Genomic DNA, 25,451 nt, shown 5'->3' on the forward strand with positions numbered 1-25,451 from the left:
TCCTGTTTTCCTTCGCTGCAGCGCACATTGCCAAGCCTCCTTGTTCTCTCTGTAATCCGTGGCTTTTTTATCTATCCTATTTGATTATTTTTACCATTTTCTACCATTTTTCAAGCTCATTCTTTAATTTCCATAATTACTTAAGACAGTTATCAGAGTTTCCAAATCCCCAAGGTTTGCAGATATGTTAACGTGATTAATTCATAATAATAATAATAATAATAATAATATAATCAGCACTAAAATTTCCATAGACGCAAAGCTTTACCAAGTATTGTTTTGATACTAACCAATTGATGAAATTAACAAAATTCAAGTCGTCATGTCAGCATAAAAACTTTGCATAATATTTTATTGATCCATTTTAAATTTTAAAGTATAAGTCAGTGCTAAATAGGCTTTAATCATTTTTGAAATGTCGAAAGAAACTGGATCGGAAAATTAGAAAAGCGGGAAAAAGGTTTAAAGATCAAGAGTATGGGAAAAATATGCGAAGAAAAAGTGAGTTCGATACTTTTCTCCCTAAAAAGTATATTTTAGAACCGAACGAAGGTCCTCAGGTCTTATATAGTCTAGACGTATGAATAACAATTACACCTCTGATATTGGTATATTATGGTGGAAATACAGTTTGTTTATATTGGTTAATTTTTTGATGCAGGAGTGAGCAGTCGCAAGACACTCTGGGTCAGTCTCAGACAGACGGGGGAGGGAGTGGCAGTGCTGGGACTCACCCCGGTCAGGATGGGAAGGATGCGATCGAGTTGCCAGATGATGAGGATGGGATGTTGGAACATGTGGCAGAATATCTGAAGGAAATGAGTGAATCCACACACGTGGGAAAGGAACCCAGTCTCCTCGGCACTTCTGTCGAGAGAACGTAAACATGTTTAAGCCCCAGTCAAAAAATGATAATCTCCTAAAATGCTGCTCAGAAATGGTAATTTATCAAAAGGTCAAAAACATTGACCATCTCCCTGGAAAATTACATTAGAGACAGGCAAAAAGCGGCCAGTTTTAGGTTTTTGTAAAAAAAAGAGTTTTTTTAGTCAAAATCGTCTGCTGTCCGCACCTTCAATTTGTAGATAAAAAATTTTCGTGGATTTCATAGGGATGGGATAATATTATAACAATAAAATTCGTTTACAAAAAGATCGATTTGATAGAAATTTGAGAGCTGTGAACATGAGTAATGAAGGATCTAAATGCATTATAATCGATTATGATGGAATTAATTCAAATTTTGATAAACTTTGTTTAAAAACGATTAAACTCCTGATATGAATTTCCCCATAGCGTAGATGAGCATGGAGTGAGGACTTATCCTTATTTAAGACGTTTTTTTTTGCTAATTTCAAGCATCGGAAATTTTGTGCAATTATTTTTGCTATTCAGAAACTGATCGAGATATTTTTTATATACCATTAGTTTATCAAAAGATTTAGATTTAATTTATGAAGTAGCATAAAAAACTTTTTGTTGGCTTTCTGATTGTTTAGACCTGCAATAAAAAATTTGTTGTTTATTTTTTGGTAGGTTTTGGAGTTAGAAGCAAAGTTCCTCTATTTCATCAGAATTTCTCTGCTTTAGAAAGTTACTCTGCGTTAGTTTTTGTACAAAACATCGAGCGCATTACTTATTCTGGACGCTTTGCCTTTATTTTTGAACAAAAATGCATCAAATGCTTGAGCTTTCAGAGAATTGGCCCTTATTGCACATATTTAATATTCGGTTCCCCATAGTCATTTATTGTTTTAATCTAGTAAAAATCCGGTAGATATCCCCGGGTCGAGACCGGATGGTTTTACGCCAATCTATCAAACTATTTTGTAGTTTTCTTCGTTTTGTATATATTTTAAGAAAACAGTGATATTTTTTGTATTCCTATAAAACAATTTGTGATTCACTGACAAAAATACACAACGCAATGCTTTAGTAACTATTTATACTTCAGCTTTCTTACCCGAATTAAAGCTCGAAAATCAAGGCGCGAACAATTCGAAGTGAACATGGAAAAGACAAACAGATTCGAAGACATCTGTGCACCCTTCCAGGCTCTCCAACCAAAACCCCTGGCATCCGAGGAACTGCCCAAAAATCTGCCCCTCCCCTCCAGAGCTGTGACTAGGACCAGTGCTGCAAATATTCCGGTAGAGGACATTATGCCTCTAAGAAGTTCAACTAAAGTCAGCTTCAAAATTGCACAGAAATAGATAAACAAAACAGCACAACTACTGCAACTGTTTTTCGTTTCCCCGATAGAATCTATAATTGATAAATTTACACCTTTTCAATGTGAAACTTACAAATTGCAACAGTTAGTCCCACACTAAATTAGATTTCATAAACCTTAACGCAAAAACGCACCCAGGACGAGGCCGCGAACCAAGACAGGTGTTGGCCAGACCGACTAGAGTCGTGGACAGGGAGTGAGGCGCAGCCCAACTCAATGGTCCGAAAAATTTTCGGTCGCACTTTCTGACCGGTCAGCACCAAGCTTTTGGTCTGTTAGGTCTTGTTGATGCTAATATTTCTGTATATTCAGTCTGGACTCATTCTTTTGTTCACGAGAGTATATAAAGAAAAACGTCACAGGGGGCATGGATCAATGAATGGTAATGAAGATTAAATAACAAAATTGCAAAAAATGGTCAAGCAATTTCCCGCTTTCTGTTTTTGCAGCCCAAATCGGTACCTGGGAGAGGTGGCTGGGTTCCTGATTGCTGCTCAATTTTTCCCCGATTTTTTGCATGTTTGAAGCTCTGGCATTTTTGTGCCACATTATAAGGCAATGGATTGGAGACAAAATTGTCAGCCTCCCTATTTTTTCATCATTGTTCCGACCCATCTTGAGGGAGCGGGGGGAACTATATACTCAGATGGGTTTTTTTGTTCAGACAATTTTGGCCGATCGATATATTCATCATAGAGAGTTGTGAGTGGTATCATTAAACAACCCATTCAGAGTAGAATCTGGAGTTAAAAAGATTTTTTGAATTGCGTTTTATAGAGCGTCTTATCCATGTTTAAATTTTTTATGAATATTGAGATTGATTTACGTTATTATTATTATTCACATTTTCAGGAGTTTTTATCTAAAATTTTGTCAACTTTGTTAAAATTTGTAAAAACTGTGAACAATAGTGTTGTCGATTTGATTTTCAAAGACACAAAAAATATTGTTGACTATATTGATTAATGGCTAAAACTTTGACCAAAATTCAGCCTTGTTCATCGAAACGAAATAAGCTCCTTTGGTTCACTTTGATTAAATTTGTGGTTAGTACACATCCAAAAACACTAACAATATTTTTGTAAACTCTAAGGGGGCTTAAACAAAAATGGCCAAACGTTAATTCCAGAGCACTTCCGATGAAAATGCTCTGGAATTAACGTTTGGCCGTTTTTTACTTACTTAAATGGGTGGTTACCAAAAACACAGCCTTTATTATTAGCTTTTTCGTCTAACAAATTGTCTATATCTATAGAATTCGAAACAATTAAGATCCCGGTCTTTTTTTTTTAAAAAAATCGATCTTTTTTATGTTATTTAAAGATCAGAACAATTCAAATCGAAGCTCATTTGTAAAAGTGGCTTCCTAAGCAGTTCCAAATTATCGCATCTAGTTTTTTACTCAAACGCTTGTGATCATTTTGTCTTTTAAACTTACTTGTTTTTTAAATAAACAAGTGCTCTTTGAACTTTGCTGCTTTTTTCGTTTTATTTGGTCAGCTTGTAGCTTAGTGTCAGCAACGAAATAAAGTTTTTTCTTTCTACTGAATTGAAATTTAGTCTTTATTGCGGATTTATGCATTAAGTTATGATTTTCCGGCCATGATACTACCATATTTCACAATTTTTTACTTATGGGCATTTGCCCATTTTTCACGCCTTTTTCTCGTTTTTTTTCACATTGTGACATTATTGACAGTTCACATAACGCATTACTGGCGTTCGATTTAAGACGCAATTGAACAAATCAAAATCTTTAAAGGTACAGATTATGGTTTTAACGGCGTGACCATTAGTCGTTTTTTTTTAATTGTTCAAGTAATCTGTGATAAGTCCCCCATATAAATACTTGAAATCTACAATAGCGTTATCTAAGTTTTGAGGCAAATTTTTGAGCAAACTGATCATGAATTCTTTATTAGTTGAGTATGCAACAATTATTAATAATCAGTTTGCGTGTTTTGTGAAATGTTTTGTTACACTTGACAGACACGGACTCAAATTTTTGTGAACTCCACATGAATACCGCGGAAAGTTCTGTGGACGTTTAAAGCCAAGTTATCTAAATGCAATTGTAACCGAGTTATAAACAGTTTCCAATTTTTAGTTGGGAGTTCAGTCTTATAGTTTTTACGGTATTAGTTCATTATGCAAGTCTCTGGAATTTTTTTTGATTTGAGATTAGCTGGAATTTAGCTTCATTTGCTATACCAAAGTATCTTTTTTCACTTTTTCCAATAACACTTCTATTGTCGACAATTCAAGTTTGTAAATCATGGCTTCGATTCCTACAATTGGTCTAGTTTTGGTACCAGCTGTTTTCTCCGCAATCACATTCAGTTCAGTTTCATTGAATATTAAACTAAAAGGTGTTGTAATGCACCTTGTTTTGGTCATTAGTCCGTAAAAAGCAATCATCCGCAAATTGCAAACTCTTTGGATCAGATTTCAATGAGCTTTTAAGATCGTTAGAGTACAATTGATCATCTCTTTTTTTTTACTAGAAGCGTAACAATTTCAACATTTAACTGACAAGGAAAAATTGTTGTCGCATTTTTAGATAGAAATAAATTTTAAATGTGATGCAGTTACGCAATTTTTTTTCTTTAATTGCCCAAGCACGGACTATGCATATTGCTGAAAGCTCAATTGTTTTCAACTTCCTTACTGCATAGAGCACTCATCTTTTAAATGAATGCTTATATTTTGATCAGTGTAAAAAGAGATGTTTCTTCTCCGGTATAAATGCTTGAATTGATGAAAGAAGATATCAGTAATCCTGCTTGTTAATTGTCCTTGGCAATCATTTCACTAGAGTTCGCAATAGCTGCATTTTTGTTAAAATTTTTTTAAAATACTCTCAATTTGTTTCAGAACTTCCGTTTGTCTCCTGGTTTTAATGTTTTTATGAAGAGTTTTGCAATTAATTGTTTTGCTTCTCATTTAGAAAGCGTGGGCATTTTTTCTCCGTTTTCAGAGGATTAGATCAATTTTAGTCTGTACCTCATCTCTTAAAGGTTTCAAGTCTTCTCTGTTGCATTTGAAAAGCCAAAACTTTTTCGAAATCAAATCAATTGTTTTTCAAAGTCTTCAGTATTTTCCTGTTCGTAATGAATTTATACCTTTGGAGCAAATAGATCAGATTTTAGCGTTTTGATGTTACAAAGTAAACGAAGTTTATCTAAAACACTGATAGAAGAAGAATACAACTTATGCAGTTGTTGAGAAGCTACTGATTGTCTGTTTTTGAAAGCGTCGTATTTTTTAGTAAGTCATCATCTCTTAGGTCTTTGATTTTGATTTCTGATGCATGATATCACCTAAGATCTCAAGTGGTTGATTTTATATAAACCACGAAAGAATAAAGATACATCTGCTGATTCATTATAAATTTAGAACTAGTCTAGATTTGTTCTTGACAGATATATTCGTTCAGTATAATTTTGTCAATCGGTGGAGCTACATATAAACCGATTACGTACAACTATGCCAACGTAATACTACGCCGAAGTTTAAGAGTGCCGAAAGTGAAACTAATTTCAAGAGTGCCGAAATCATGAAAAGAGATCTAAAGTAAATCTAAAGAACTTTCAGGGTACGCTGATCACATGTTCGGTTGTGATCGATTCATATCAAGTCCCACGGGCCGCTGAGGCATGGCCATTGCCCGCAATTACCTTTGTTTACTTAATGTTTTTCTTTTTTCAGTGTTGAACGTCACCATTTAAACCACATGGACAACTGACTGTGTGCAAGCGGTTTCTCTTATAAGGTGCTAGGAAAATTGGCCGACAGGGCGTTTAGCCGACAAGAAAAAATGAGAAATTTAGCCAACAGTTTTATCATAATTGGTCATAAGTTTTACTTCAATTGGTCATAAAAGTCTCCTCGGTCCATAAATCAGTAGTTCGGTTGTGATAGATTCATATCAAGTCCCACGGGCCGCTGAGGCATTGCCATGGCCCGCAAGGCATGGCCAGATGCGGTAAAATACGGTCCGACCACGGATAGAACTTCGTTAATTACACTAGTTGATGAAAAATTTGCGTTACTTGTGTCCGCTTACGAAATAGTGTTTTAAATTGGCCAATCGCAGCTTCAGAATAGGTTTTTTTGCTCATTTTACTTAAATTTTCGGTTAAATTTCTCATTTTTTGGTTGTCGGCTAAATGCCCTGTCGGCCAATACGGCGGCCACCCTCTTATAATTGTTCAAATAATCTGTGTTATTGTCATCCAATATATTTATTGATTTCTACAATAGCGTTTCCTAAATTGCAAATAAAACTTTTAAGAATACTGATCATTAATTGTTTTTGAGTTGAGTATGCAAAAATTTTTATCAGCTGGTTTGCAATTGATATAAACGGTTTTGTTACACCCGTTAAACACTGACTCAAAACGACAAATCGACTTGATACAAACTAATCATTGTGGTGTCACTATAGGACCAAGATTTATTCCTAAGAAAGTGCAACATTTCTGCCAATCATTTTTTTCAATGATTTGTTGTTTTCTGAATTAACCTATGATCCATTTATTGTGTTCCATACTGACGACCTTTTCTTTTGTGTTAGGTTAACCACGTTTTGATTGTTGCAAAATTTTGTTAGCACCAAAATCACGCCATAAGTATTTTTTAGGTCCTTTTTCTATTTGTACATTGCGCATTAATATGCACAGTAATCATATAGAGATCCTTCGCATTCAGAAATTTAAGATCTGATCAAACCTCAAAAGATGCCTTGCTTTTTGTTTATATCAATGTCTAAATATATTGATCTAAAAATATGTTTGATTTTAATTAGGAATTAATGCGCAATGGAATTCAAGTATTCTTCCTGTCAAAGGGAAGTTTAGTTTGCCTAAGTCACTAGGTAACGTAATGTCAGAATTGATAACTATGCAAATGAAAATTATTCATAGAGTTCGCATTTTGATCTAAACTGCAGTTTGGTCATAAATATATTTGCTCGAGAAGTCGTTAAAACTTTTCCTGGTGTACTACAGCTTGTCACAATAATCAACTGATTGCTTATCATTCATGATTAATAATATAAGCTTGTTCATATAGGTGTCGCACTGTGATCTCCCTGATATTTAGTGAATTGAGTTCTCATCACACTTCCTTTGAAGCTTCCGCAAAAATTCCTTTATCACTTTTTTCGCTCAATGGAGGCCGCTACTTGATATATACAATTATTTCTGAGAAAGCATTTGGTATAAATCTGTTTTTGAGCCAGTTCTCTAAAAGTTGTTCAGATTTGTTGCAAAGCTCTGTATTTTATTGTTTTGTTGAGTCACATGATTTTTCTGATCCTTGCCGAATGATCCTAGTGGAGTTACAAAGAGTAGGGATTTTCGGACTAATTTTTTGAAACTGTGAACATCAATTTTTCGTAGTTCCCTGGTAACTCTTTTAAATTAATTTCTGCTGAATTGAAGTCATTGACTACAACAGTATGCATGCTTCACATGCTTCACGTGCCGCTGCTTTGTATTTGCAGCGTTTCAAACATTTTTGTCCCCTGAATTCTCTTACTATGATTTTGGCCAAATTTGCTCACCATTCCGAGACTTGATACAACAGAGAGAGAAAGAAACCCTTGAATTCAATTTGAAGTATAAAAACAATGCGTTTTTCAAATTTAAAATGTACTAAATTTCAAGAGAAAATTTGTTTCTTTGAATTGACAATTATCAAAACACACAGTGGATGAAGTTAGTGATGTTACATTATATAAAACGGAAATACTTCGAAGTGTAACCATAAAATATGGAGAACTATCTTTTATGCTTTAATAGATTTTGTAAACCTTTTTTCAATGAGTTTTTGGTCTGGTTAAAGTTTATTATTGCAAATGGGAAGGAGTTCCACTTCATGGAAATGTGGTGAAAAAATGAGTTTCCGAGAAAGTCCAATGATCTCTGGTCTTGAAAAATGATATGATTAGTTTTATTGTTTATGTGATTATTAGTATTTGGGAGACTATCACATTGCTCGAATGCTTCTTAGTTATCTTTGATGTAGTCAAAAATATAGAGATAAGAATTTCGCTGAACGCGTCTCCTAAAACACATTTTGGCAAGCAAAATTCAGACGATGACTTTTAAAATGTGAGGGATATTTCTACTGTAGTCAAGATGATAAAGAATAATGGCATCTAAAATCTTGTGAAACTTTTGAGTGGAGCCGATTTGTAATTTTTTTTACTGTTCTGATACGTATTGCCCTCTTTTTTAAAAGCGTTTTTGCTTCGCTTTCAAAATTTAAGTGATAGTTAAGTATGGTTAAGATGTAATTGCAATTTCTTTTTTCATTTGCGGTTGTGCAATTGAATCGCTTCCAATAAATTGTGACGATTATCATTAGGTTTGCAAAAACAAACGTAATGGGATTTGCTAGCATTTAACATAAGCTCAAGTGACTTGAAAAAAAAAACAAATTTGCTTCTACAAGTTTTTGCTCCAGATAAAGCTTTACAGCTTCACTTGATTTGTATTCCAAGATAACAAATATTCATCATCATATTGGACTACAATGCTGGTTCCAACAATTCATTGCATCAAATGTATTCATTATCACCTTGTTGAGTTCGTTTGAAAGCCCCAATGTTCCTTATCTATGAACTTTAGTTCCTTACCTTTCATATTGTTTATTATAAATTAATATTAAGATAATGTTTACCCTCACTGATTCTAGTTAATTTTCATTCCAGTCCAAAAAGTTTGGATGGTATTTGTGCTGTCTTTTTTGTCACGTTTTTACTTGACCTTGATTTTTCAAAACGAGATAAACAGGTAACGTGCGTGTGAGTTGAATTCCATTAGAGGCTCATAGCTGGCTTGAGTAGTTCTTCAAATTCTTAGAGTGCTAGAGTTACTGGAATGCCTTATTCATAGAAGCGCGTTTTTAGGAGTTTTTGAGCACAAAATGGTGCAATCTTTCATTGTTTTAACGTCATTTTTCGAGTATGTTTGATCAGTCTTAAATTGACGTCTGTCAAAGCTGATAAAAGCCTTTGCAAAGCAATTAATTTTCTTGGCCTTTTTTGTGCTATATGTTTTGGTACTGCAAACACAAACACAAAAATGATATTAATATTTGAAAATGAAATTCTTTTTTGGAATTGATAAAAACTTTGCAACTTTAGTGTAGATCAGTTGCAAAGAAAAGGTCCTCGGGGCTTAGATGATAGATTATTTTTTAGTTTTTTGTAGCAATGGATTGGTTTTTTTTACTATTACACACTTTTGCAACATTTTTAAAATCACAATTTGAATAAAATCATTATATTTTTGTAAAAATTGTTAAAATGTTCAAAGACTATCTTGTTCCGAATTTATCGATCTTTATGGGCAAGTGAAACTTTTTAGATGTGAAGTTAGGTTACAGGACACTTTCTGGAGAAATTTAAAGGGCTTTAAGAACATTGTTACGAACTTTTTAATATCATTTGCTTCAGTTTTTGTAAGTTTTTTGTCATTTTTGGAGTTTATCGATATCTAAGAACAAATGAAACTTTTTGACGTCTTGTGGATGGAGTAAATGACATATTTGAGAGTCAAAAACAGTGGGATCTTTTCCAAGACGAATTCCAAGACGCCGATGTTAAAGTTTTGGACTATATATCGGATCAAGCAGAAAATACACTGTTTGGCATCCATCCGACCTAAAGTGGAATTCACAAAGAGTGTGTTCACCATCCAAAAATTTATTTCAAGTGTGGGGTATGGGCCAGCTGGGTGCAATATGTTGGAGACAAACAAAACGGAATTAAAAAATGGAAACTTGATGAATAAATGGAACAGCAATGGTTATATAGAATATAAGGCGTTTGAGTGACCTTAGGTTTCCAAAATTGATTTCCAAATTGTTACTTTTCACGTTTTTCAATTTCATCTTCTTCAGAGAAAACGAAACCTGAAATCATCTTGTAAAAAATCACTCAAAAGTGATTTATAGCATTTGGGTTTTAAATAAGGCTCATATTTCGAAATAAATGTGTATGCTTTAGGTCCTTGAATTTCATACTACTAATTATATGTTACTTTTTTTATTATGTGGCGATGTCAAACTAAATCGAGGGTCCAATATTCGGAAAATTCAAACATTTGAAATTTACTAAACATTATTTGCTAATTTGAGGTTGTATCCTAAATTTTTATATATGAAAATGCGGAATGTCAATAACAAAAACGAGGATACCTCAAATCTTTTACAGCAATAAGACAGCCAAACCTGCCTAATAATTACTGAAAAATGGAGTGATATCATTGAGTGAACAATATCCTGAGTGATTTAAACTCAATTAGTAGAAGCGTTTTCGAATCGTTGTGGGTTGAAATACTTGAACCATTAAAAAAAAAATCTCATAACCGTTTTATTTTGTTCTAACAAAGACCTGAGAGAATTTCACTGGTTGAATTGACATCAGAAATTTCAGGGAGATAATCACTGACAGACAACATTATTTTGTTCGGAGATTATAATCTAAATTTTTTTCAGCAGAATGAAAAATGGCTTTTAACAGGGTGCGCTTCAAATAATGGGTAGACATTGTCAACAAAATTCGGCCATCTTGTATAATCATAAACTGTGAAACTTTTAATTGATCATTGCTTAACTACAAAAAATCAAATTTTCGATACAATAAGATTAGAACAGTCGTTTGATAATGACCATATTTGTCAGTTGTTTGTTTCATCTTTGGATTTTGATAACGAAAAACGGATAGCGCAATACTTTTCCGGAGATAACACCAAGAGCTCTACTGAATAAAAAAGAATTATCTCATCAGATTGGAGAGCAGTGTATCAAAAAAAGATGCAAATTCCATATTTCAAATGTTTCTAGATTTGTTTGGAAATTTGTTGAATAATTTAGCTCCGATAACAATTGAAGAGCATATTAACAGTTCAAACAAAAAAAGTAGATATTTAAGAAAATTTTGAAACTTATTAACAAAAAACATCAACTCTTTATTATTTGGAAGGAGAAGGTAGATTACAGTACATGCAGAATAATCAAAACCAACACTAGTCGACAATTAAGAAAAGCAAATAATGGATATATAAAGAGAATGTTTGTGGAGATTTAAAAGAGCAATGGACATTTATAAGCACAAGACTCAAACAAAACGTAAAACATAACGTTTCCGAAAGTTGGAGCGATAATATCATTTTAAAAGGGAAAAAACAGTTGACTAGCACTTTGAATAATTGTTTCTCCAGGTTAGGTGTTCAATATGGGTTAAAAGAAAAAAACCGAGTTAGCAAACTTTCTGTTTGAGAAAGATTTTTTCCATTCAATTTCATAACGAGAAAAGAGTTGTATGATGCAATAGACGCTCTACTACAGCACGGAGCACTGGGTCTTGGATTCCTCCCAGCATGTTCTGTCAAATGTAGTAAAATGTCTATTGGAACACATTTACAGTTTGCAATTGGTGAATGTATTTCGAACAATGTTTTTTCAGATGTCTTTAATAAAGCATATGTAAATCCAATTTACAAAAAAGTGATCCAATAGAAGCAATGATTTACAGGCCAAACTCAGTGCCACCAAATCGTTCTAAAACATTTGAAAGGTTTCTACTCCAACAAAAGTTAGAACATGTTGAAGAGCATAAGATAATAAATAGTAATCACTTTGGATTTCTTAAAAAGAAGACTTCGAATGACAGTGTCCCTTTTTAAACAAAATCTATAGAGAATCTTGTACAGCAAAATGAAACTTTTATTGGAGTTTTTTCAGATTTAGCGGAAGCGTTGAACTCAATTTCTCACCAAATCTATATTGAAAAAATTGCAAATTACGAGTTTGGAACGGCATATGAAACTATGCTGAAATCTTTTCTATCTAACAGAAAACAATGTGTTAAAAACGGAAGCATTTTCACAGACTAGACAACAATTATGCAAGAAGTTCCTCAAGGAACAGTCCTCACGACACTGTTTTTTGTACTGTATATTAACGATTTCTCAAAAAAACGGAACGCGAAGAAGTTTTTACGTTTTTCAGATGATACATAAATAACTATTTGCTCGAGAACAATTTAATATCTTCATACAAAAATCCTGCAGCATTTTTCAAAAAAACGGATAAACTTATGAATCAAATTTTTCTCCAATCTCTGCAAGCCTCATCACTTTCGAGAATTAAGAGACAATTAAATTGGCATACAAATGTTTGCCATGTACGTAAAAAGGTTGAAAGCGCCGATCAATAGTCAGAAATTTATCGAGAAAGTGAGACAACTTGTTAGAATAAATCCTGAAACAAAGACAAAAACAAGTTTAAGGAGAAATGATCATTGTTCTCAGGCGTTTTTTTCATTTTTTTTTGAATTTTGATAACAAAAAATGGATAGAGAAATGCCTCTACAGAGACATCAAAAACTTTCCTAGAGTTCTATTGAATAAAAGAATTACCTCAACATATTGGAGAGCACTGTATCAACAAAAAGATGCAAATTCAACATTTCAAAATATTTCAGATTTGTTTGAAAATGTGTTGAATATTTTAGCTTCTATGAAATCTGGAGAGCCAATGAACATTCTAACCAAAAAAGTGGATGTTTAAAGAACTATTGAAGTTTTTTAACAAAAAACTATGACTCTCTGTTATTTGGAAGGAGAAGGTAGATTTTTCTGCTGACTGTACGCACAAAAAATTCAGAAACGCCACCAGATGACAATTAAGAAAAGCAAATAATGGGTATACAAAGAAAACGTCGGCAAGTATTCTTGATTTAAAACTGCAATGGACATTTATAAACACAAAATCGAACAAAAGATAAACCATAGTATTTCCCAAATTCGGAAAAACAATATCATTTTAAAATTTAAAAAAACAGTTGGCTAACTTGTTGATTAATTGTTTCTCCTGGTTATGTGTGTACGAAGGGTTAAAGGAAAAGACTGAGTTACCTAATTTTGTGTTTGAGAAAGAATTTATGTCGTTCAGGTTTATAACGAGAAAAGAGTTGTATGTGTAACAGACAAATTACCAGAGAGCAGAGCATTGGGTACTGGATTTTTCTCAGCATGCTCATTCAATTATAGTTTAATGTCTATTGGTAGAGGTTTACAGTTTGCAATTAACGGATGTGCTTCTAAGAATATTTTTCCAGATGTCCCTAATACTGTTTTTAATATTATAACCTAAAGAGCTTCATGTTGAATGTAGAAAGAAATAAATAGAACTTAAATGTAACTCAATGTAAATAGACTTTGAAAAGAAAATGAACATCTTTAAAAGTGTCTCATTCTTAAAAGGTCCTCGGGGCTTAGATGATAGATTATTTTTTAGTTTTTAGTAGCAATGGATTGGTTTCTTTTTTACTATTACAAATTTTTTCAACATTTTTAAAAACAATTTGAACAAAATCATTATATTTTTGAAAAAATTGTTAAAATGTTCAAAAACTATCTTGTTCCGAGTTTATCGATCTTTTTGGCCAAGTGAAACTTTGGGCAAGTGGATGTGAAGTTAGGTTACAAGACACTTTCTGGGGAAAATTAAAGGGGTTTAAGAACATTATTACGAATTTTTCAATATCATTTGTTTCAATTTTTGTAAGTTTTTTGTCATTTTTGGAGTTTATCGATATCTAAGAACAAATGAAACTTTTTGACGTCTTGTGGATGGATTAAATGACAGATATCAGAATAAAATACAAGGGGATCTTTTCCGTTCACCCCAGCTCAGTGGATGCATTTTTTGCGTCCCCCAGATGCACTTGCAATCTTTTTACATATTTATATATAGTGAAACATGCTCTGTAACTGGTGGGGGGCATAAGTTAACTAGCAATTTGCAAATTGCAAAGGTAGAGAATGATACGCTTGGGAGAGAAACTAAGAACCATAAAACTGAAAAGTTTAATTCTGAGTTAAATGAAAATGCAAATGGACTAATAGACGAATTCCACGACGCCGATGTTAAAGTTTTGGACTATATTTCGGATCAAGCAGAAAATCGACTGTTTGGCATCCATCCGAACTGAAATGGAATTCAAAAGGAGTGTGTTCACCATCCAAAAATTTATTTCAAGTGTGGGGTATGAGCCAGCTGGGTGCAATATGTCGGAGACAAACAAAAAGGAATTAAAAAATGGAAACTTGATGAATAAATGGAACAGCAATGGTTATATAGAATATAAGGCGTTTGAGTGACCTTAGGTTTCCAAAATTGATTTCCAAATTGTTACTTTTCGCGTTTTTCAATTTCATCTTTTTCAGAGAAAACGAAACCTGAAATCATTTTGTAAAAAAAATCACTCAAACTTTGATTTATAGCATTTGGGTTTAAAATAAGGCTCATATTTCGAAATAAATGTGTATGATTTAGGTCCTTGAATTTCATACTACTAATTATATATTACTTTATTTTATTATGTGGCGATGTCAATTTAAATCGAGGGCCCAATATTCAGAAAATTGAAACATTCGAAATTTACTAAACATTATTTGCTAACTTGTGGTTGTATCCTAAACTTTTATATATGAAAAATCGGAACGTCAATAACAAAAACGAGGACACCTCAAATCTTTTACAGCAACAAGACAGCCAAGCCTGCCTAATAATTACTGAAACATGGAGTGATATCGTTGAGTGAACAATATCATGAGTGATATGAACTCATTAGTAGAAGCGTTTTCGAATCGTTGTGGGTTGAAATACTTGAACCATGTAGAGAAAAAGTTGTCATAACAGTTTTATTTTGTTCTAACAAAGACCTGGGAGAATTTCACTGGATGAATTGACATCAGAAACTTTAGGGAGATGATCACTGACAGACAACATTATTTTGTATGGAGATTATAATCTAAATTTTTTTTCAGCAGAATGAAAAATGGCTTTTAACAGAGTGCGCTTCAAATAATGGGTAGACATTGTCAACAAAATTCCGCCACCTTGGATAATTAAAAATTGTGAAACTTTAATTGGTCATTGCTTAACCTCAAAAAATCAAATTTTCGATACAATGAGATTAGAACAGTTGTTTGGTAATGACCATATTTGTCAGTTGTTTGTTTCATCTTTGCATTTTGATAACGAAAAACGGATAGCGCAATACTTTTACAGAGATACCACCGAGAGCTCTACTGAATAAAAAAGAATTACCTCAACAGATTGGAGAGCAATGGATCAACAAAAAGATGCAAATTCCATATTTCAAATATTTTTAGATTTGTTTCGAAATGTGTTGAATAATTTAGCTCCGATAACAATTGAAGAGCATATGAACAGTTCAAACAAAAAAAGTAGATATTTAAAAAAATTTGACAAAAAACATCAACTCTCTATTATTTGCAAGGAGAAGGTAGATTACAGTACATACAGAATAATCAAAAACAACACTAGTCGACAATTAAGAAAAGCAAATAATGGATATACAAAGAGAATGTTTGAGAATCTTGCTGATTTAAAAGAGCAACGGACATTTATAAACACAAGACTCAAACAAAACGTAAAACATAACGTTTCCGAAAGTTGGAGCGATAATATCATTTTAAAAGGAAAAAAACAGTTGGCTCGCACTTTGAATAATTGTTTCTCCAGGTTAGGTGTTCAATATGGGTTAAAAGAAAAAAACCGAGTTAGCAAACTTTCTGTTTGAGAAAGATTTTTTCCATTCAAGTTGATAACGAGAAAAGAGTTGTATGATGCTATAGTCACTCTACCACAGCACGGAGCACTGGGTCTTGGATTCCTCCCAGTATATTCTGTCAAATGTAGTAAAATGTCTATTGGAACACATTTACAGTTTGCAATTGGGGAATGTATTTCGAACAATGTTATATCGGATGTCCTTAATAAAGCATATGTAAATCCAATTTACAAAAAGGTGATCCAATAGAAGCAATGATTTTCAGGCCAAACTCAGTGCCACCAAATCGTTCTAAAACATTTGAAAGGTTTCTACTCCAACAAAAGTAAGAACATGTTGAAGAGCATAAGAAAATAAATAGTGATCAATTCGGATTTCTTAAAAAGAAGACTTCGAATGACAGTGTCCCTTTTTAAGCAAAATCTTTAAAAAATCTTGTACAGCAAAATGAAACTTTTATTGGTGTTTTTTTCAGATTTAGCGGAAGCGTTTAACTCAACTTCTCACCAACTCTATATTGAAAAATTTGCAAATAACGAGTTTGGAACGGCATATAAAACTATGCTGAAATCTTTTCTATCTAACAGAAAAAACTGCGTTAAAAATGGAAGCATTTTCTCAGACTGGACAACAATTATGCAACAAGGAACAGTCCTCACGACAACAATTATGCAAGAAGGAACAGTCCTCATGGAACAGTCCTCACGACACTTTTTTTGTACTTTATATTAACGATTTCTCGAAAAAATGAAACCCGAAGAAGTTTTTTCATTTTTCAGATGATACATAAATAACAATTTGCTCAAGAACAATTTAATGTCTTCATACAAAAAACCTGCAGCATTTTTCAAAAAAAACGGATAAACTTATGAATCAAATTTTTCTCCAATCTCTGCGAGCCTCATCACTTTCGAGAATTAAGAGACAATTAAAATGGCATACAAATGTTTGCCATGTACGTAAAAAGTTTGACAGCGCCGATCAATAGTCAGAAATTTATCAAGAAAGTGAGACAACTTGTTAGAATAAATCCTGAAACAAAGACAAAAAACAAGTTTAAGGAGAAATGATCATTCTTCTCAGGTGTTTTTTACATTTTTTTTGAATTTTGATAACAAAAACTGGATAAAGAAATGCCTCTACAGAGACATCAAAAATTTTTCAAGAGTTCTATTGAATAAAAGAATTACGTCAACATATTGGAGAGCACTGTATCAACAAAAAGATGCAAATTCAACGTTTCAAAATATTTCAGATTTCTTTGAAAATGTGTTGAATATTTTAGCTTCTATGAAATCTGGAGAGCCAATGAACATTCTAAACAAAAAAGTGGATGTTTAAAGAACTATTGAAGTTTTTTAACAAAAAACTATGACTCTCTGTTATTTGGAAGGAGAAGGTAAATTTTTCTGCTGACTGTACGCACAGAAAATTCAGAAACGCCACTAGATGACAATTAAGAAAAGCAAATAATGGGTATACAAAGAAAACTTCGGCGAGTGTTCTTGATTTAAAACAGCAATGGACATTTATAAACACAAAAATTGAACAAAAGATAAACCACAGTATTTCCCAAATTCGGAACAACAATATCATTTTAAAATATAAAAAAAACAGTTGGCTATTTCGTTGATTAATTGTTTCTCCTGGTTATGTATATACGAAGGGTTAAAGGAATAGACTGAGTTAAATATTTTTGTGTTTGAAAAAAAATTTATTTCGTTCAGGTTTGTAACGAGAAAAGAGTTGTATGAGTAACAGACAAATTACCAGAGAGCAGAGCATTGGGTACTGAATTCTTCTCAGCATGGTCATTCAATTGTAGTTCAATGTCTATTGGAACACGTTTACAGTTTGCAATTAGAGAATGTGCTTCGAAAAATATTTTTCCAGATGTCCCTAATACTGTTTTTAATATTATAACCCAAAGAGCTTAATGTTGAATGTAGAAAGAAATAAATAGAACTTAAATGTAATTAAATGTAAATAGGATTTGAAAAGAAAACGAGCATCTTTAAAAGTGTCTCATTCTTTAAAGGTCCTCGGGGCTTAGATGATAGATTATTTTTTAGTTTTTAGTAGCAATGGACTGGTTTCTTTTTTACTATTACAAACTTTTGGAACAATTTTAAAAACACAATTTGTATAAAATCATTACATTTTTGTAAAATTTGTTAAAATGTTCAATCTTTATGGGCAAGTGAAACTTTTTAGATGTAAAGTTAGGTTACAAGACACTTTCTGGAGAAATTTAAAGGGCTTTAAGAATTTATTACGAATTTTTTAATATCATTTGCTTCAATTTTTGTAAGTTTTTTGTCATTTTTGGAGTTTATCGATATCTAAGAACAAATGCAATTTTTTTACGTCCTGTGGATGGATTTAATAACAAATTTGAGAGTCAAAAACAGTGGGATCTTTTTCGTTCCCCCAAGCTCACTGAATGCATTTTTTTGCTTCCCCCAGACGCACTTGCAATCTTTTTACATATTTATATATAGTGAAACATGCTCTGTAACTGGTGGGGGGCATAAGGTAACTAGCAATTTGCAAATTGCAAAGGTAGAGAATGATACGTTTGGGAGAGAAACTAAGAACCATAAAACTTAAAAGTATAATTCTGAGTTGAATGAAAATGCAAATGGACTAATAGACGAATTCCAAGACGCCGATGTTAAAGTTTTGGATTATACTTCGGATCAAGCAGAAAATCGACTGGATGGCATCCATCCGAACTAAAGTGAAATTCAAAAAGAGTGTGCTCACCATCCAAAAATTTACTTCAAGTGTGGGGTATGAGCCCGCTAGGTGCAATATGTCTGTTATACTTAATCGTATTGAATACTTTAGGATTCGCGTTGCGAATACTTGTGTTGAGATTACGATAGGAATTGCTAGGCGAATACACAATAACTTGTGTAATACGAATTCTGATTATTGGAGACGCGGCGCGAATCCGTTGTTAAGTCTAGCTTAAGATTATGAAGAGCGTTTACAGAGTAACTTGAATTCAGATAACTAAATGAAATTATGATTACTTATGATAAACTAGTATGAACAAAATATGAAATAATTTAGTAGACTTACGGGAATATTAATATAGGTGAATAAATAGAAGTCATAATTTTTAGTTATAAAACGCATGATATAATTATAGATATAGAGGATAAATAATTTAGTACACATAGGAGTTTCGATATATAATAGGTATCCATACGTATCACATTTCCCTCGTGACAAAAAAAAATTTTTTTATGTATTTACAATTTTTTAGATTAACACAAAACATGTAACCGAGTTGGATGAACAAAACTGAACTCAAAGTTGTAGAAGTACTACGAATGTGAAATTTAAGAATAATTAACAATGAAAATTTTAACATATGCGAGGCTTATACCTCTAAGAACATTCAATTGCACATAAGCTGTATAAGTTAATGCATATAAATTATCATCACTTGACAGATAATTACAGCACATAGCATTCTCAATGTTTTAATAATTTTGGAATTGCAAAGCGAATACGCTTCAAAATTCTGAACATGGAAACTGAATACATGAAATGAAATAAATTTAGCGCACATACAGTAATGAATGGATTCACAGGGCAAATACTTGAATAAATGTAAAACTGACAATAGGAAAGCAAATGTTGTAACATAAAGCAAAGTTAACATTAATTTTAGATTAAAAGTGGAAACAAGTTTAAATAAGTGAAATGAGTTTTTTGACAGTTTTGTTGAGTTTTTAACTTAAATCTCATTTTCTGCATCCCAAACAGATAGTTCTCTCTCTTGTTCGTATTCATGGTATCGAACTCTAGAATCTGGTGGCGAAACTTGGCCGATTTGAATTTCCGGTCGTGGGGGAGATGGGATTCTTGAATGTTCTGCATTTTGAATGATGGCTACTACTGTATTTGCGGTTGCTGCCTCTTGCTTCTCTTTTTTCGATTTACGTTTTTTCTGTTTACCGGAACTGGTAGAAGTCAAGGAACTTGTAGGCGAAATATCTGCGTCCGTGAAACCGTAGAATTGGGGTCGATTTCGTTTTCGGGTTCCTTGTTGTTTTTGTGGTTCGGGATGTGTGTCTTGAGACTGTTGGTTTTGAGAGGAAGACGTTTGCGAAGCGGGTACTATTGATATTAATTGTTGTTCCTGAACTGTTGCGTTATCATTGTCGTTGATTGGAGCTGCATTTCGACGACGTTTGGGCTGTGGTTTTGTAGGTTTGCGTACAGTGAGGGCTCTAGACACGTTTGAATTGACTGAGGAAACAACTGAGGTGGTGTCTCGATGCCGATGTCGAATTTTGATTTCCCCTCGCTTTTGTTTTTTGATGTCGTTGCTGTGTTTGGCAATCTTTATCTCAGTTGTCTGTTCATAAGGCGCAGGACGCCTTTGTGCGTACGTCCAGAGATTTGTAGATCTTTCAGCCTTGGTGCCAAACTTTGCCAGATCACTGTCTCTGACTTTGACTGGCGTTCGCCCCGGTTCATTAACTATGGTTGTCGTGGGGGAGGATTTAGTGACGAATGAACCGGGTTTTAAAACTTCATAAAGCCCAGCAAGTTGTCGTTTCGCCCTCTTTTTGTTTGGTATCTTTCTGGCCAGCTTCACACTTAATGATTTTTCTGTTCTCGGAATGGGGTTCGTAAGTTTGGGGTGGATTATGAACCGCGATTCCTTGTCGTCTGAGTCGCGGTACCGGGGGCCTGCGTCTTGTTGTTCTTTATTCATAGCCATCTCAATTTCCAGATCGCTTCTCTCCGGGTTGACCCATCCAGCATCATCGAGGTATTTGGCTACAGGAACTGTATCAGCATCTAAATAGTGATTAATAATTTTTTCATATGTTAAATTTAAACTTGATGGACATGTGCTAATATTACGCAACGGAGTATTCACCAGACGACCAAAATGAGCTTCGAATGGAGTTATCTGTGTTGTTTTCTGTCTTGTTATTCGTAAGTCAAAAACTATCTGTTTAATTGCTTTAGATGTAGAAAATGAATCTTTATTTTCAGTTTTCATACAGGATAACCGCCGTTTAATTGTCTGTACCATTCGCTCCACTAATCCAATTGCTCTGTGGTCTCCGACTGGCGCATCGAGAATGTTAATGTTATTTTCATTACAATAGTTTGTAACTTGTTTACCTACTAAACAAGTAGCTTGATCTAGGCGGATTGTTCGCGGGATTCCATGAGTATAAGCATAATCGCGGAGAAATTTTACCACATTTGTCCTATTTGCATGTTCAAAAATTCGAGCTGTTGGATACTTTGAATAACTATCTATACATGTCAGAAAGTAAATATCTTTATCTTTATCATTTGTTATCGGGCCCCCAAAGTCAATTTGAATTTCTTCATTTGGTTCTTGACAAGCCTTGTGAGGATACCATTTAGATTTTGGTATAATAGGTTTCAAATTCTTACCAATATCGGTACACGGACCGCAGTCTGATGCTTTGGCGAGAATCTCTCTATGCATATATGGCCACCATGCATACTGAGATAATGAAATCATGCCCCAACTACCAGGGTGGGTCATGTGTATGGATTCCAGTACCGCGTCCTTTATCGAATTAGGTATGGCGACGCGCTCATCCACACACAAACAACCGGACCTCACATGAAGGTCCTTCCAGAACGAATATATATAAGGGCTAACTTCCTTACAGCGGTTCTCGTCGTCTTGGAGGACACAATCTCTAATTTCTTTTAATACTGCGTCCTTACTTGTTAGGACGGCTAAGAAGGATTTTGTAAATAGTTGGTTTAAGTTACTTTCAAAAATTTCCTCTTTGGATAATTCAATGTCTTGTATTTCGGGTGATGATGAAATTGGGGTGTGAATGTTAGGGCTTGTACTGGTTGTCGCTATAGGGGTGGATTGGGTGCGGAAAGTTACTTTGGGGGCAGTAGTAGGAGTTGGGGGGTTACATTGAGGCACTTCTTTTGCGGACATTGTTATGTGGTTCACTTTAATTTCTGTTTTTGCGGCTGAATTACAATTAAATTTATTTGGCTGGATTCGTGATGCGGATGCAGTAGTGTTTTTAATCAATTGATTTGCAAGGCAATTAAAGTTGGAAATGAATTCAGAATTGTAATTGTTTACTTGTGCTCGAGGAATGAGTGGATTAATTGAGGTATTTGAGTTATTCGTGCTAATGTTAGCAGGTTTGCAACCGTGAACGCGCGTCTTGTTTACTTGTTGGTTATAATTACTGGTTATGTGCCGCTTTTGGAAAGGAATTTTATTCGCGTGACTAAATAAAGATGTAATTGCGTCGCGAATACGGGAAATTGTTGCTACCATGAATTCCTCATCGTATTGATTGACACTTTTAGCGTTTTGATTTGGTTGACGCGAAATATAATCAACTAAACCCATTCTGGTACCAGGAATGTGTTCGATGTTAAAATCAAATGGTAACAAACGATCAATCCATCGTGTTAATATACTGTTGTAGGATTTATTAGAACGGTGTGATTTTAGAACTGAAAGAAGTGCTCTGTGGTCTGTTAAAACTGAGAAAGTCTTCCCAAATAAATAATATTTAAAATATTCAATGGCCCACACCACCCCAAGTAATTCGAGTTCATTTACACTATAACGTTCTTCGTTGCTATTAAGAAAACGAGACGCAAAAGCTACTGTTTTCCACCCTTCACAATCTAATTGTTCAAGCGCAGCGCCTAAACCTTGGCGAGATGCATCGCATTTGATTCGCGTTTCCGGTGTTGGATTAAAATGAGTGTTTTCCGTAGCATTTGCAATAACAGTTTTGATGTGTTCAAAATGTAATTGATGAGTTTCATTCCAAATAAATTTTTCGTTTTTCGTTAATAATGGCCGAAGGGGATGGCATATTTTGGCAAGATTGGGTATAAATTTGCTTAAGTGATGAACACTACCTAAGAATGATCGTAATTGTTTCAATGTTTTTGGAGCTTTGATTTCCGCAATTGCCGCTGTTTTAGATTCTATAGGTTTAACACCACTTTGTGAGAATGTGAAGCCAAGCCAATTTATTTGATGTTTTGCGAAATGACATTTACTCAAATTAATTCGGAGGTTATCAGATTCGAGTTTTTGGAGACATTTGTACACGTATTTGAGGTGCGATTCCTTGGTACCTTTGCTAACTACAATTATGTCATCCAGAAAACAGTATGTGTTAGTTAGTCCAACCAATGTGTAATCCATTGCCTTTTGAAACTCAGCCGGCATATCCGTAAGGCCATAAAATGCCGTTTTAAAACGATATGTGCCAGTTGCATCGCCGCAAATGATATTAAAATTGCAATGACGTGCGGTATCCGGATGCAGTTTTAATTGACTATAGGCATATTTTAAATCAATCGTTGAGAAGTAGACATGATCTCCTAAGTTTGAATTATTAATATGTTGTGAGATTGAATCGATAAGACTATCTATATTTGGCATTTGGTACTTGTTTTTGTGGATCGCTTTATTTAATATTTTTGAATCAAGAGCTAACTTTACAGATTTGTACTTTTTGACCGTGATTACAATGGGGGAAATGTAGTTTTTATCCAAACATTCTTGTAATTTTTCGATGTGTCCTTGTTCAGAAAGTTTCTTCAGCTCAGCAGATACTTTGTCTAGTACATTTATAGGAACACGACGGCCCTTTTGGTGGGATGGAGTATAGTGTTTGTGGAATTTTGAACGAACTGTATGTACTTTGGACTTACCAATTCTGGAGATTAGATCGGGATAATCAATAGCAATCTGTTTTTTGATTGGGCAATATTCTTGATCTACCTGATTAATTGTTACATTGTTACTTGATTGATGTATTGAGAGTCCAAGAGCTGGAAACAAATCTCTACCCAATAGAGAACGATGTCCGTCTGCCACTACTTGAATTTCTATTGGATTTGCGTACCAATTACTGCTTTGAATTGAAGTTTGAAGAATGCCCACCGTATGAATAGGTTCGTTTGAAAATGTTTTCAATTGTTTGGGATTCGCTTCGCGTATCCACTTCGATTTTGAATCATGAGAAATGATGGAGTTTGCCAAGGATTCGTTTATTATTGTGCATACGCTGCCCGAATCCACCAAAACATTTGTTGATGTTTTACCAAGGATTACGGGAAGATTGATTGCATCCACTGAAGTTGAGGAATCTGTTGAAGATACTGCTGCTACACAATTATCTTCATCTGAAGAATAGTTTGATTCCAAATCAGAAACAAAATTAGTCGAAATCTGATTGACATCTTCGTTTTGATCGTCCTTTTCTACGTTATTGACCCGCGGTTTTTTGCATCTTTTTCCCCGAGCGGGACATTTATTTCGGTGGTCAGAGGTCCAATTGGATCCACAGAAATGACAGGTTGTTGGCTTTTTCCGTGCTGTTGTATTCATATTGGAGAAAGGGGTAGCATTTGCGATGCGCATCCGTTGTACTTGATTAACAGTTGAATGTGACTCGGTTTTGCTTGCATTCATTTTTAATTGGTTGAGCGTACCCATCTCGATATTGATCGCTATTGCCAATGCTTTTTCCGGGTCGACTGTTTCCTTAAGGAGCTCCTTTTGAATGTCTTCATTTTGCATGTTTGCGATAAAGACGTCCCGGATGATCGTGTCTCCTTTATCTCCAAGGTCACAGTTATCCGAAAGTTCTTTGAGATGTCCATAGAATTTTTCAATAGGTTCTCCCCTTTGCTGTTTTCGGGTGAGGAAGAGGTATCTATCGAAGGTTATATTGTGGATCCGAATGAAGGTTGTATTGAGAATATCCCACAGATCTTTCGTTGAAATTGTTTCAAGATTGATGGTCGAATTCTTTGAGTTGAATACGCGCCGACCTTCCATGCCTAAGCTCAAGTACATCAAAGAGGATGCTTTCCGATCACATAACTTCCACGGTTTATCACCGCAAAGTATACCAACTGCTGTAACTCGTTGACACTGATTCTTCCACGCTGTTTTTGCTTGTTCATTGCGGGTACGTCGGTCTCGCTCTGATTGTGCCGTCGGGTTGTCAACTGCATCTTCATATGCTGGTTCAGGAGGTAGGAGGATATGGTCTGGGGGGTCCAATAAGAGGAGATCCACTTCAATTCCTTCTCGAGCGAGAATTGAGAGTTTCAATTGTATTCTCCAAAACTCCCAGCGAATTGGAGGTTCTAGTGTTGCCTTTTCCCAAAAGGGTTGAATTCCAAGTGGGGATTTGCCGCTGTCCTTTGTCGCTGACTGCGCCATGTTATACTTAATCGTATTGAATACTTTAGGATTCGTGTTGCGAATACTTGTGTTGAGATTACGATAGGAATTGCTAGGCGAATACACAATAACTTGTGTAATACGAATTCTGATTATTGGAGACGCGGCGCGAATCCGTTGTTAAGTCTAGCTTAAGATTATGAAGAGCGTTTACAGAGTAACTTGAATTCAGATAACTAAATGAAATTATGATTACTTATGATAAACTAGTATGAACAAAATATGAAATAATTTAGTAGACTTACGGGAATATTAATATAGGTGAATAAATAGAAGTCATAACTTTTAGTTATAAAACGCATGATATAATTATAGATATAGAGGATAAA

The 25,451-nt window shown here is 34.2% G+C and overlaps 1 protein-coding gene across 1 annotated transcript in view; it reads left to right on the forward strand.

Moving 5' to 3' along the window:
* Positions 1 to 2,321, forward strand: part of LOC142340479 (cilia- and flagella-associated protein 337-like) — a 67,784-nt gene extending 65,463 nt beyond the window's left edge. The window contains exons 15-16 of the mRNA XM_075391058.1: positions 662 to 880; positions 1,955 to 2,321. Coding sequence (XP_075247173.1) covers positions 662 to 880; positions 1,955 to 2,213 — 478 coding nt within the window. The 3' untranslated portion in view covers positions 2,214 to 2,321. The remainder of the gene's footprint in view (positions 1 to 661; positions 881 to 1,954) is intronic.
* Positions 2,322 to 25,451: the final 23,130 nt, after the last annotated feature.

Source organism: Convolutriloba macropyga, chromosome 1 (assembly GCF_964194025.1).
Source record: "Convolutriloba macropyga chromosome 1, txConMacr16.3, whole genome shotgun sequence".
Classification (NCBI taxonomy): Eukaryota; Metazoa; Xenacoelomorpha; order Acoela; family Convolutidae; genus Convolutriloba; species Convolutriloba macropyga.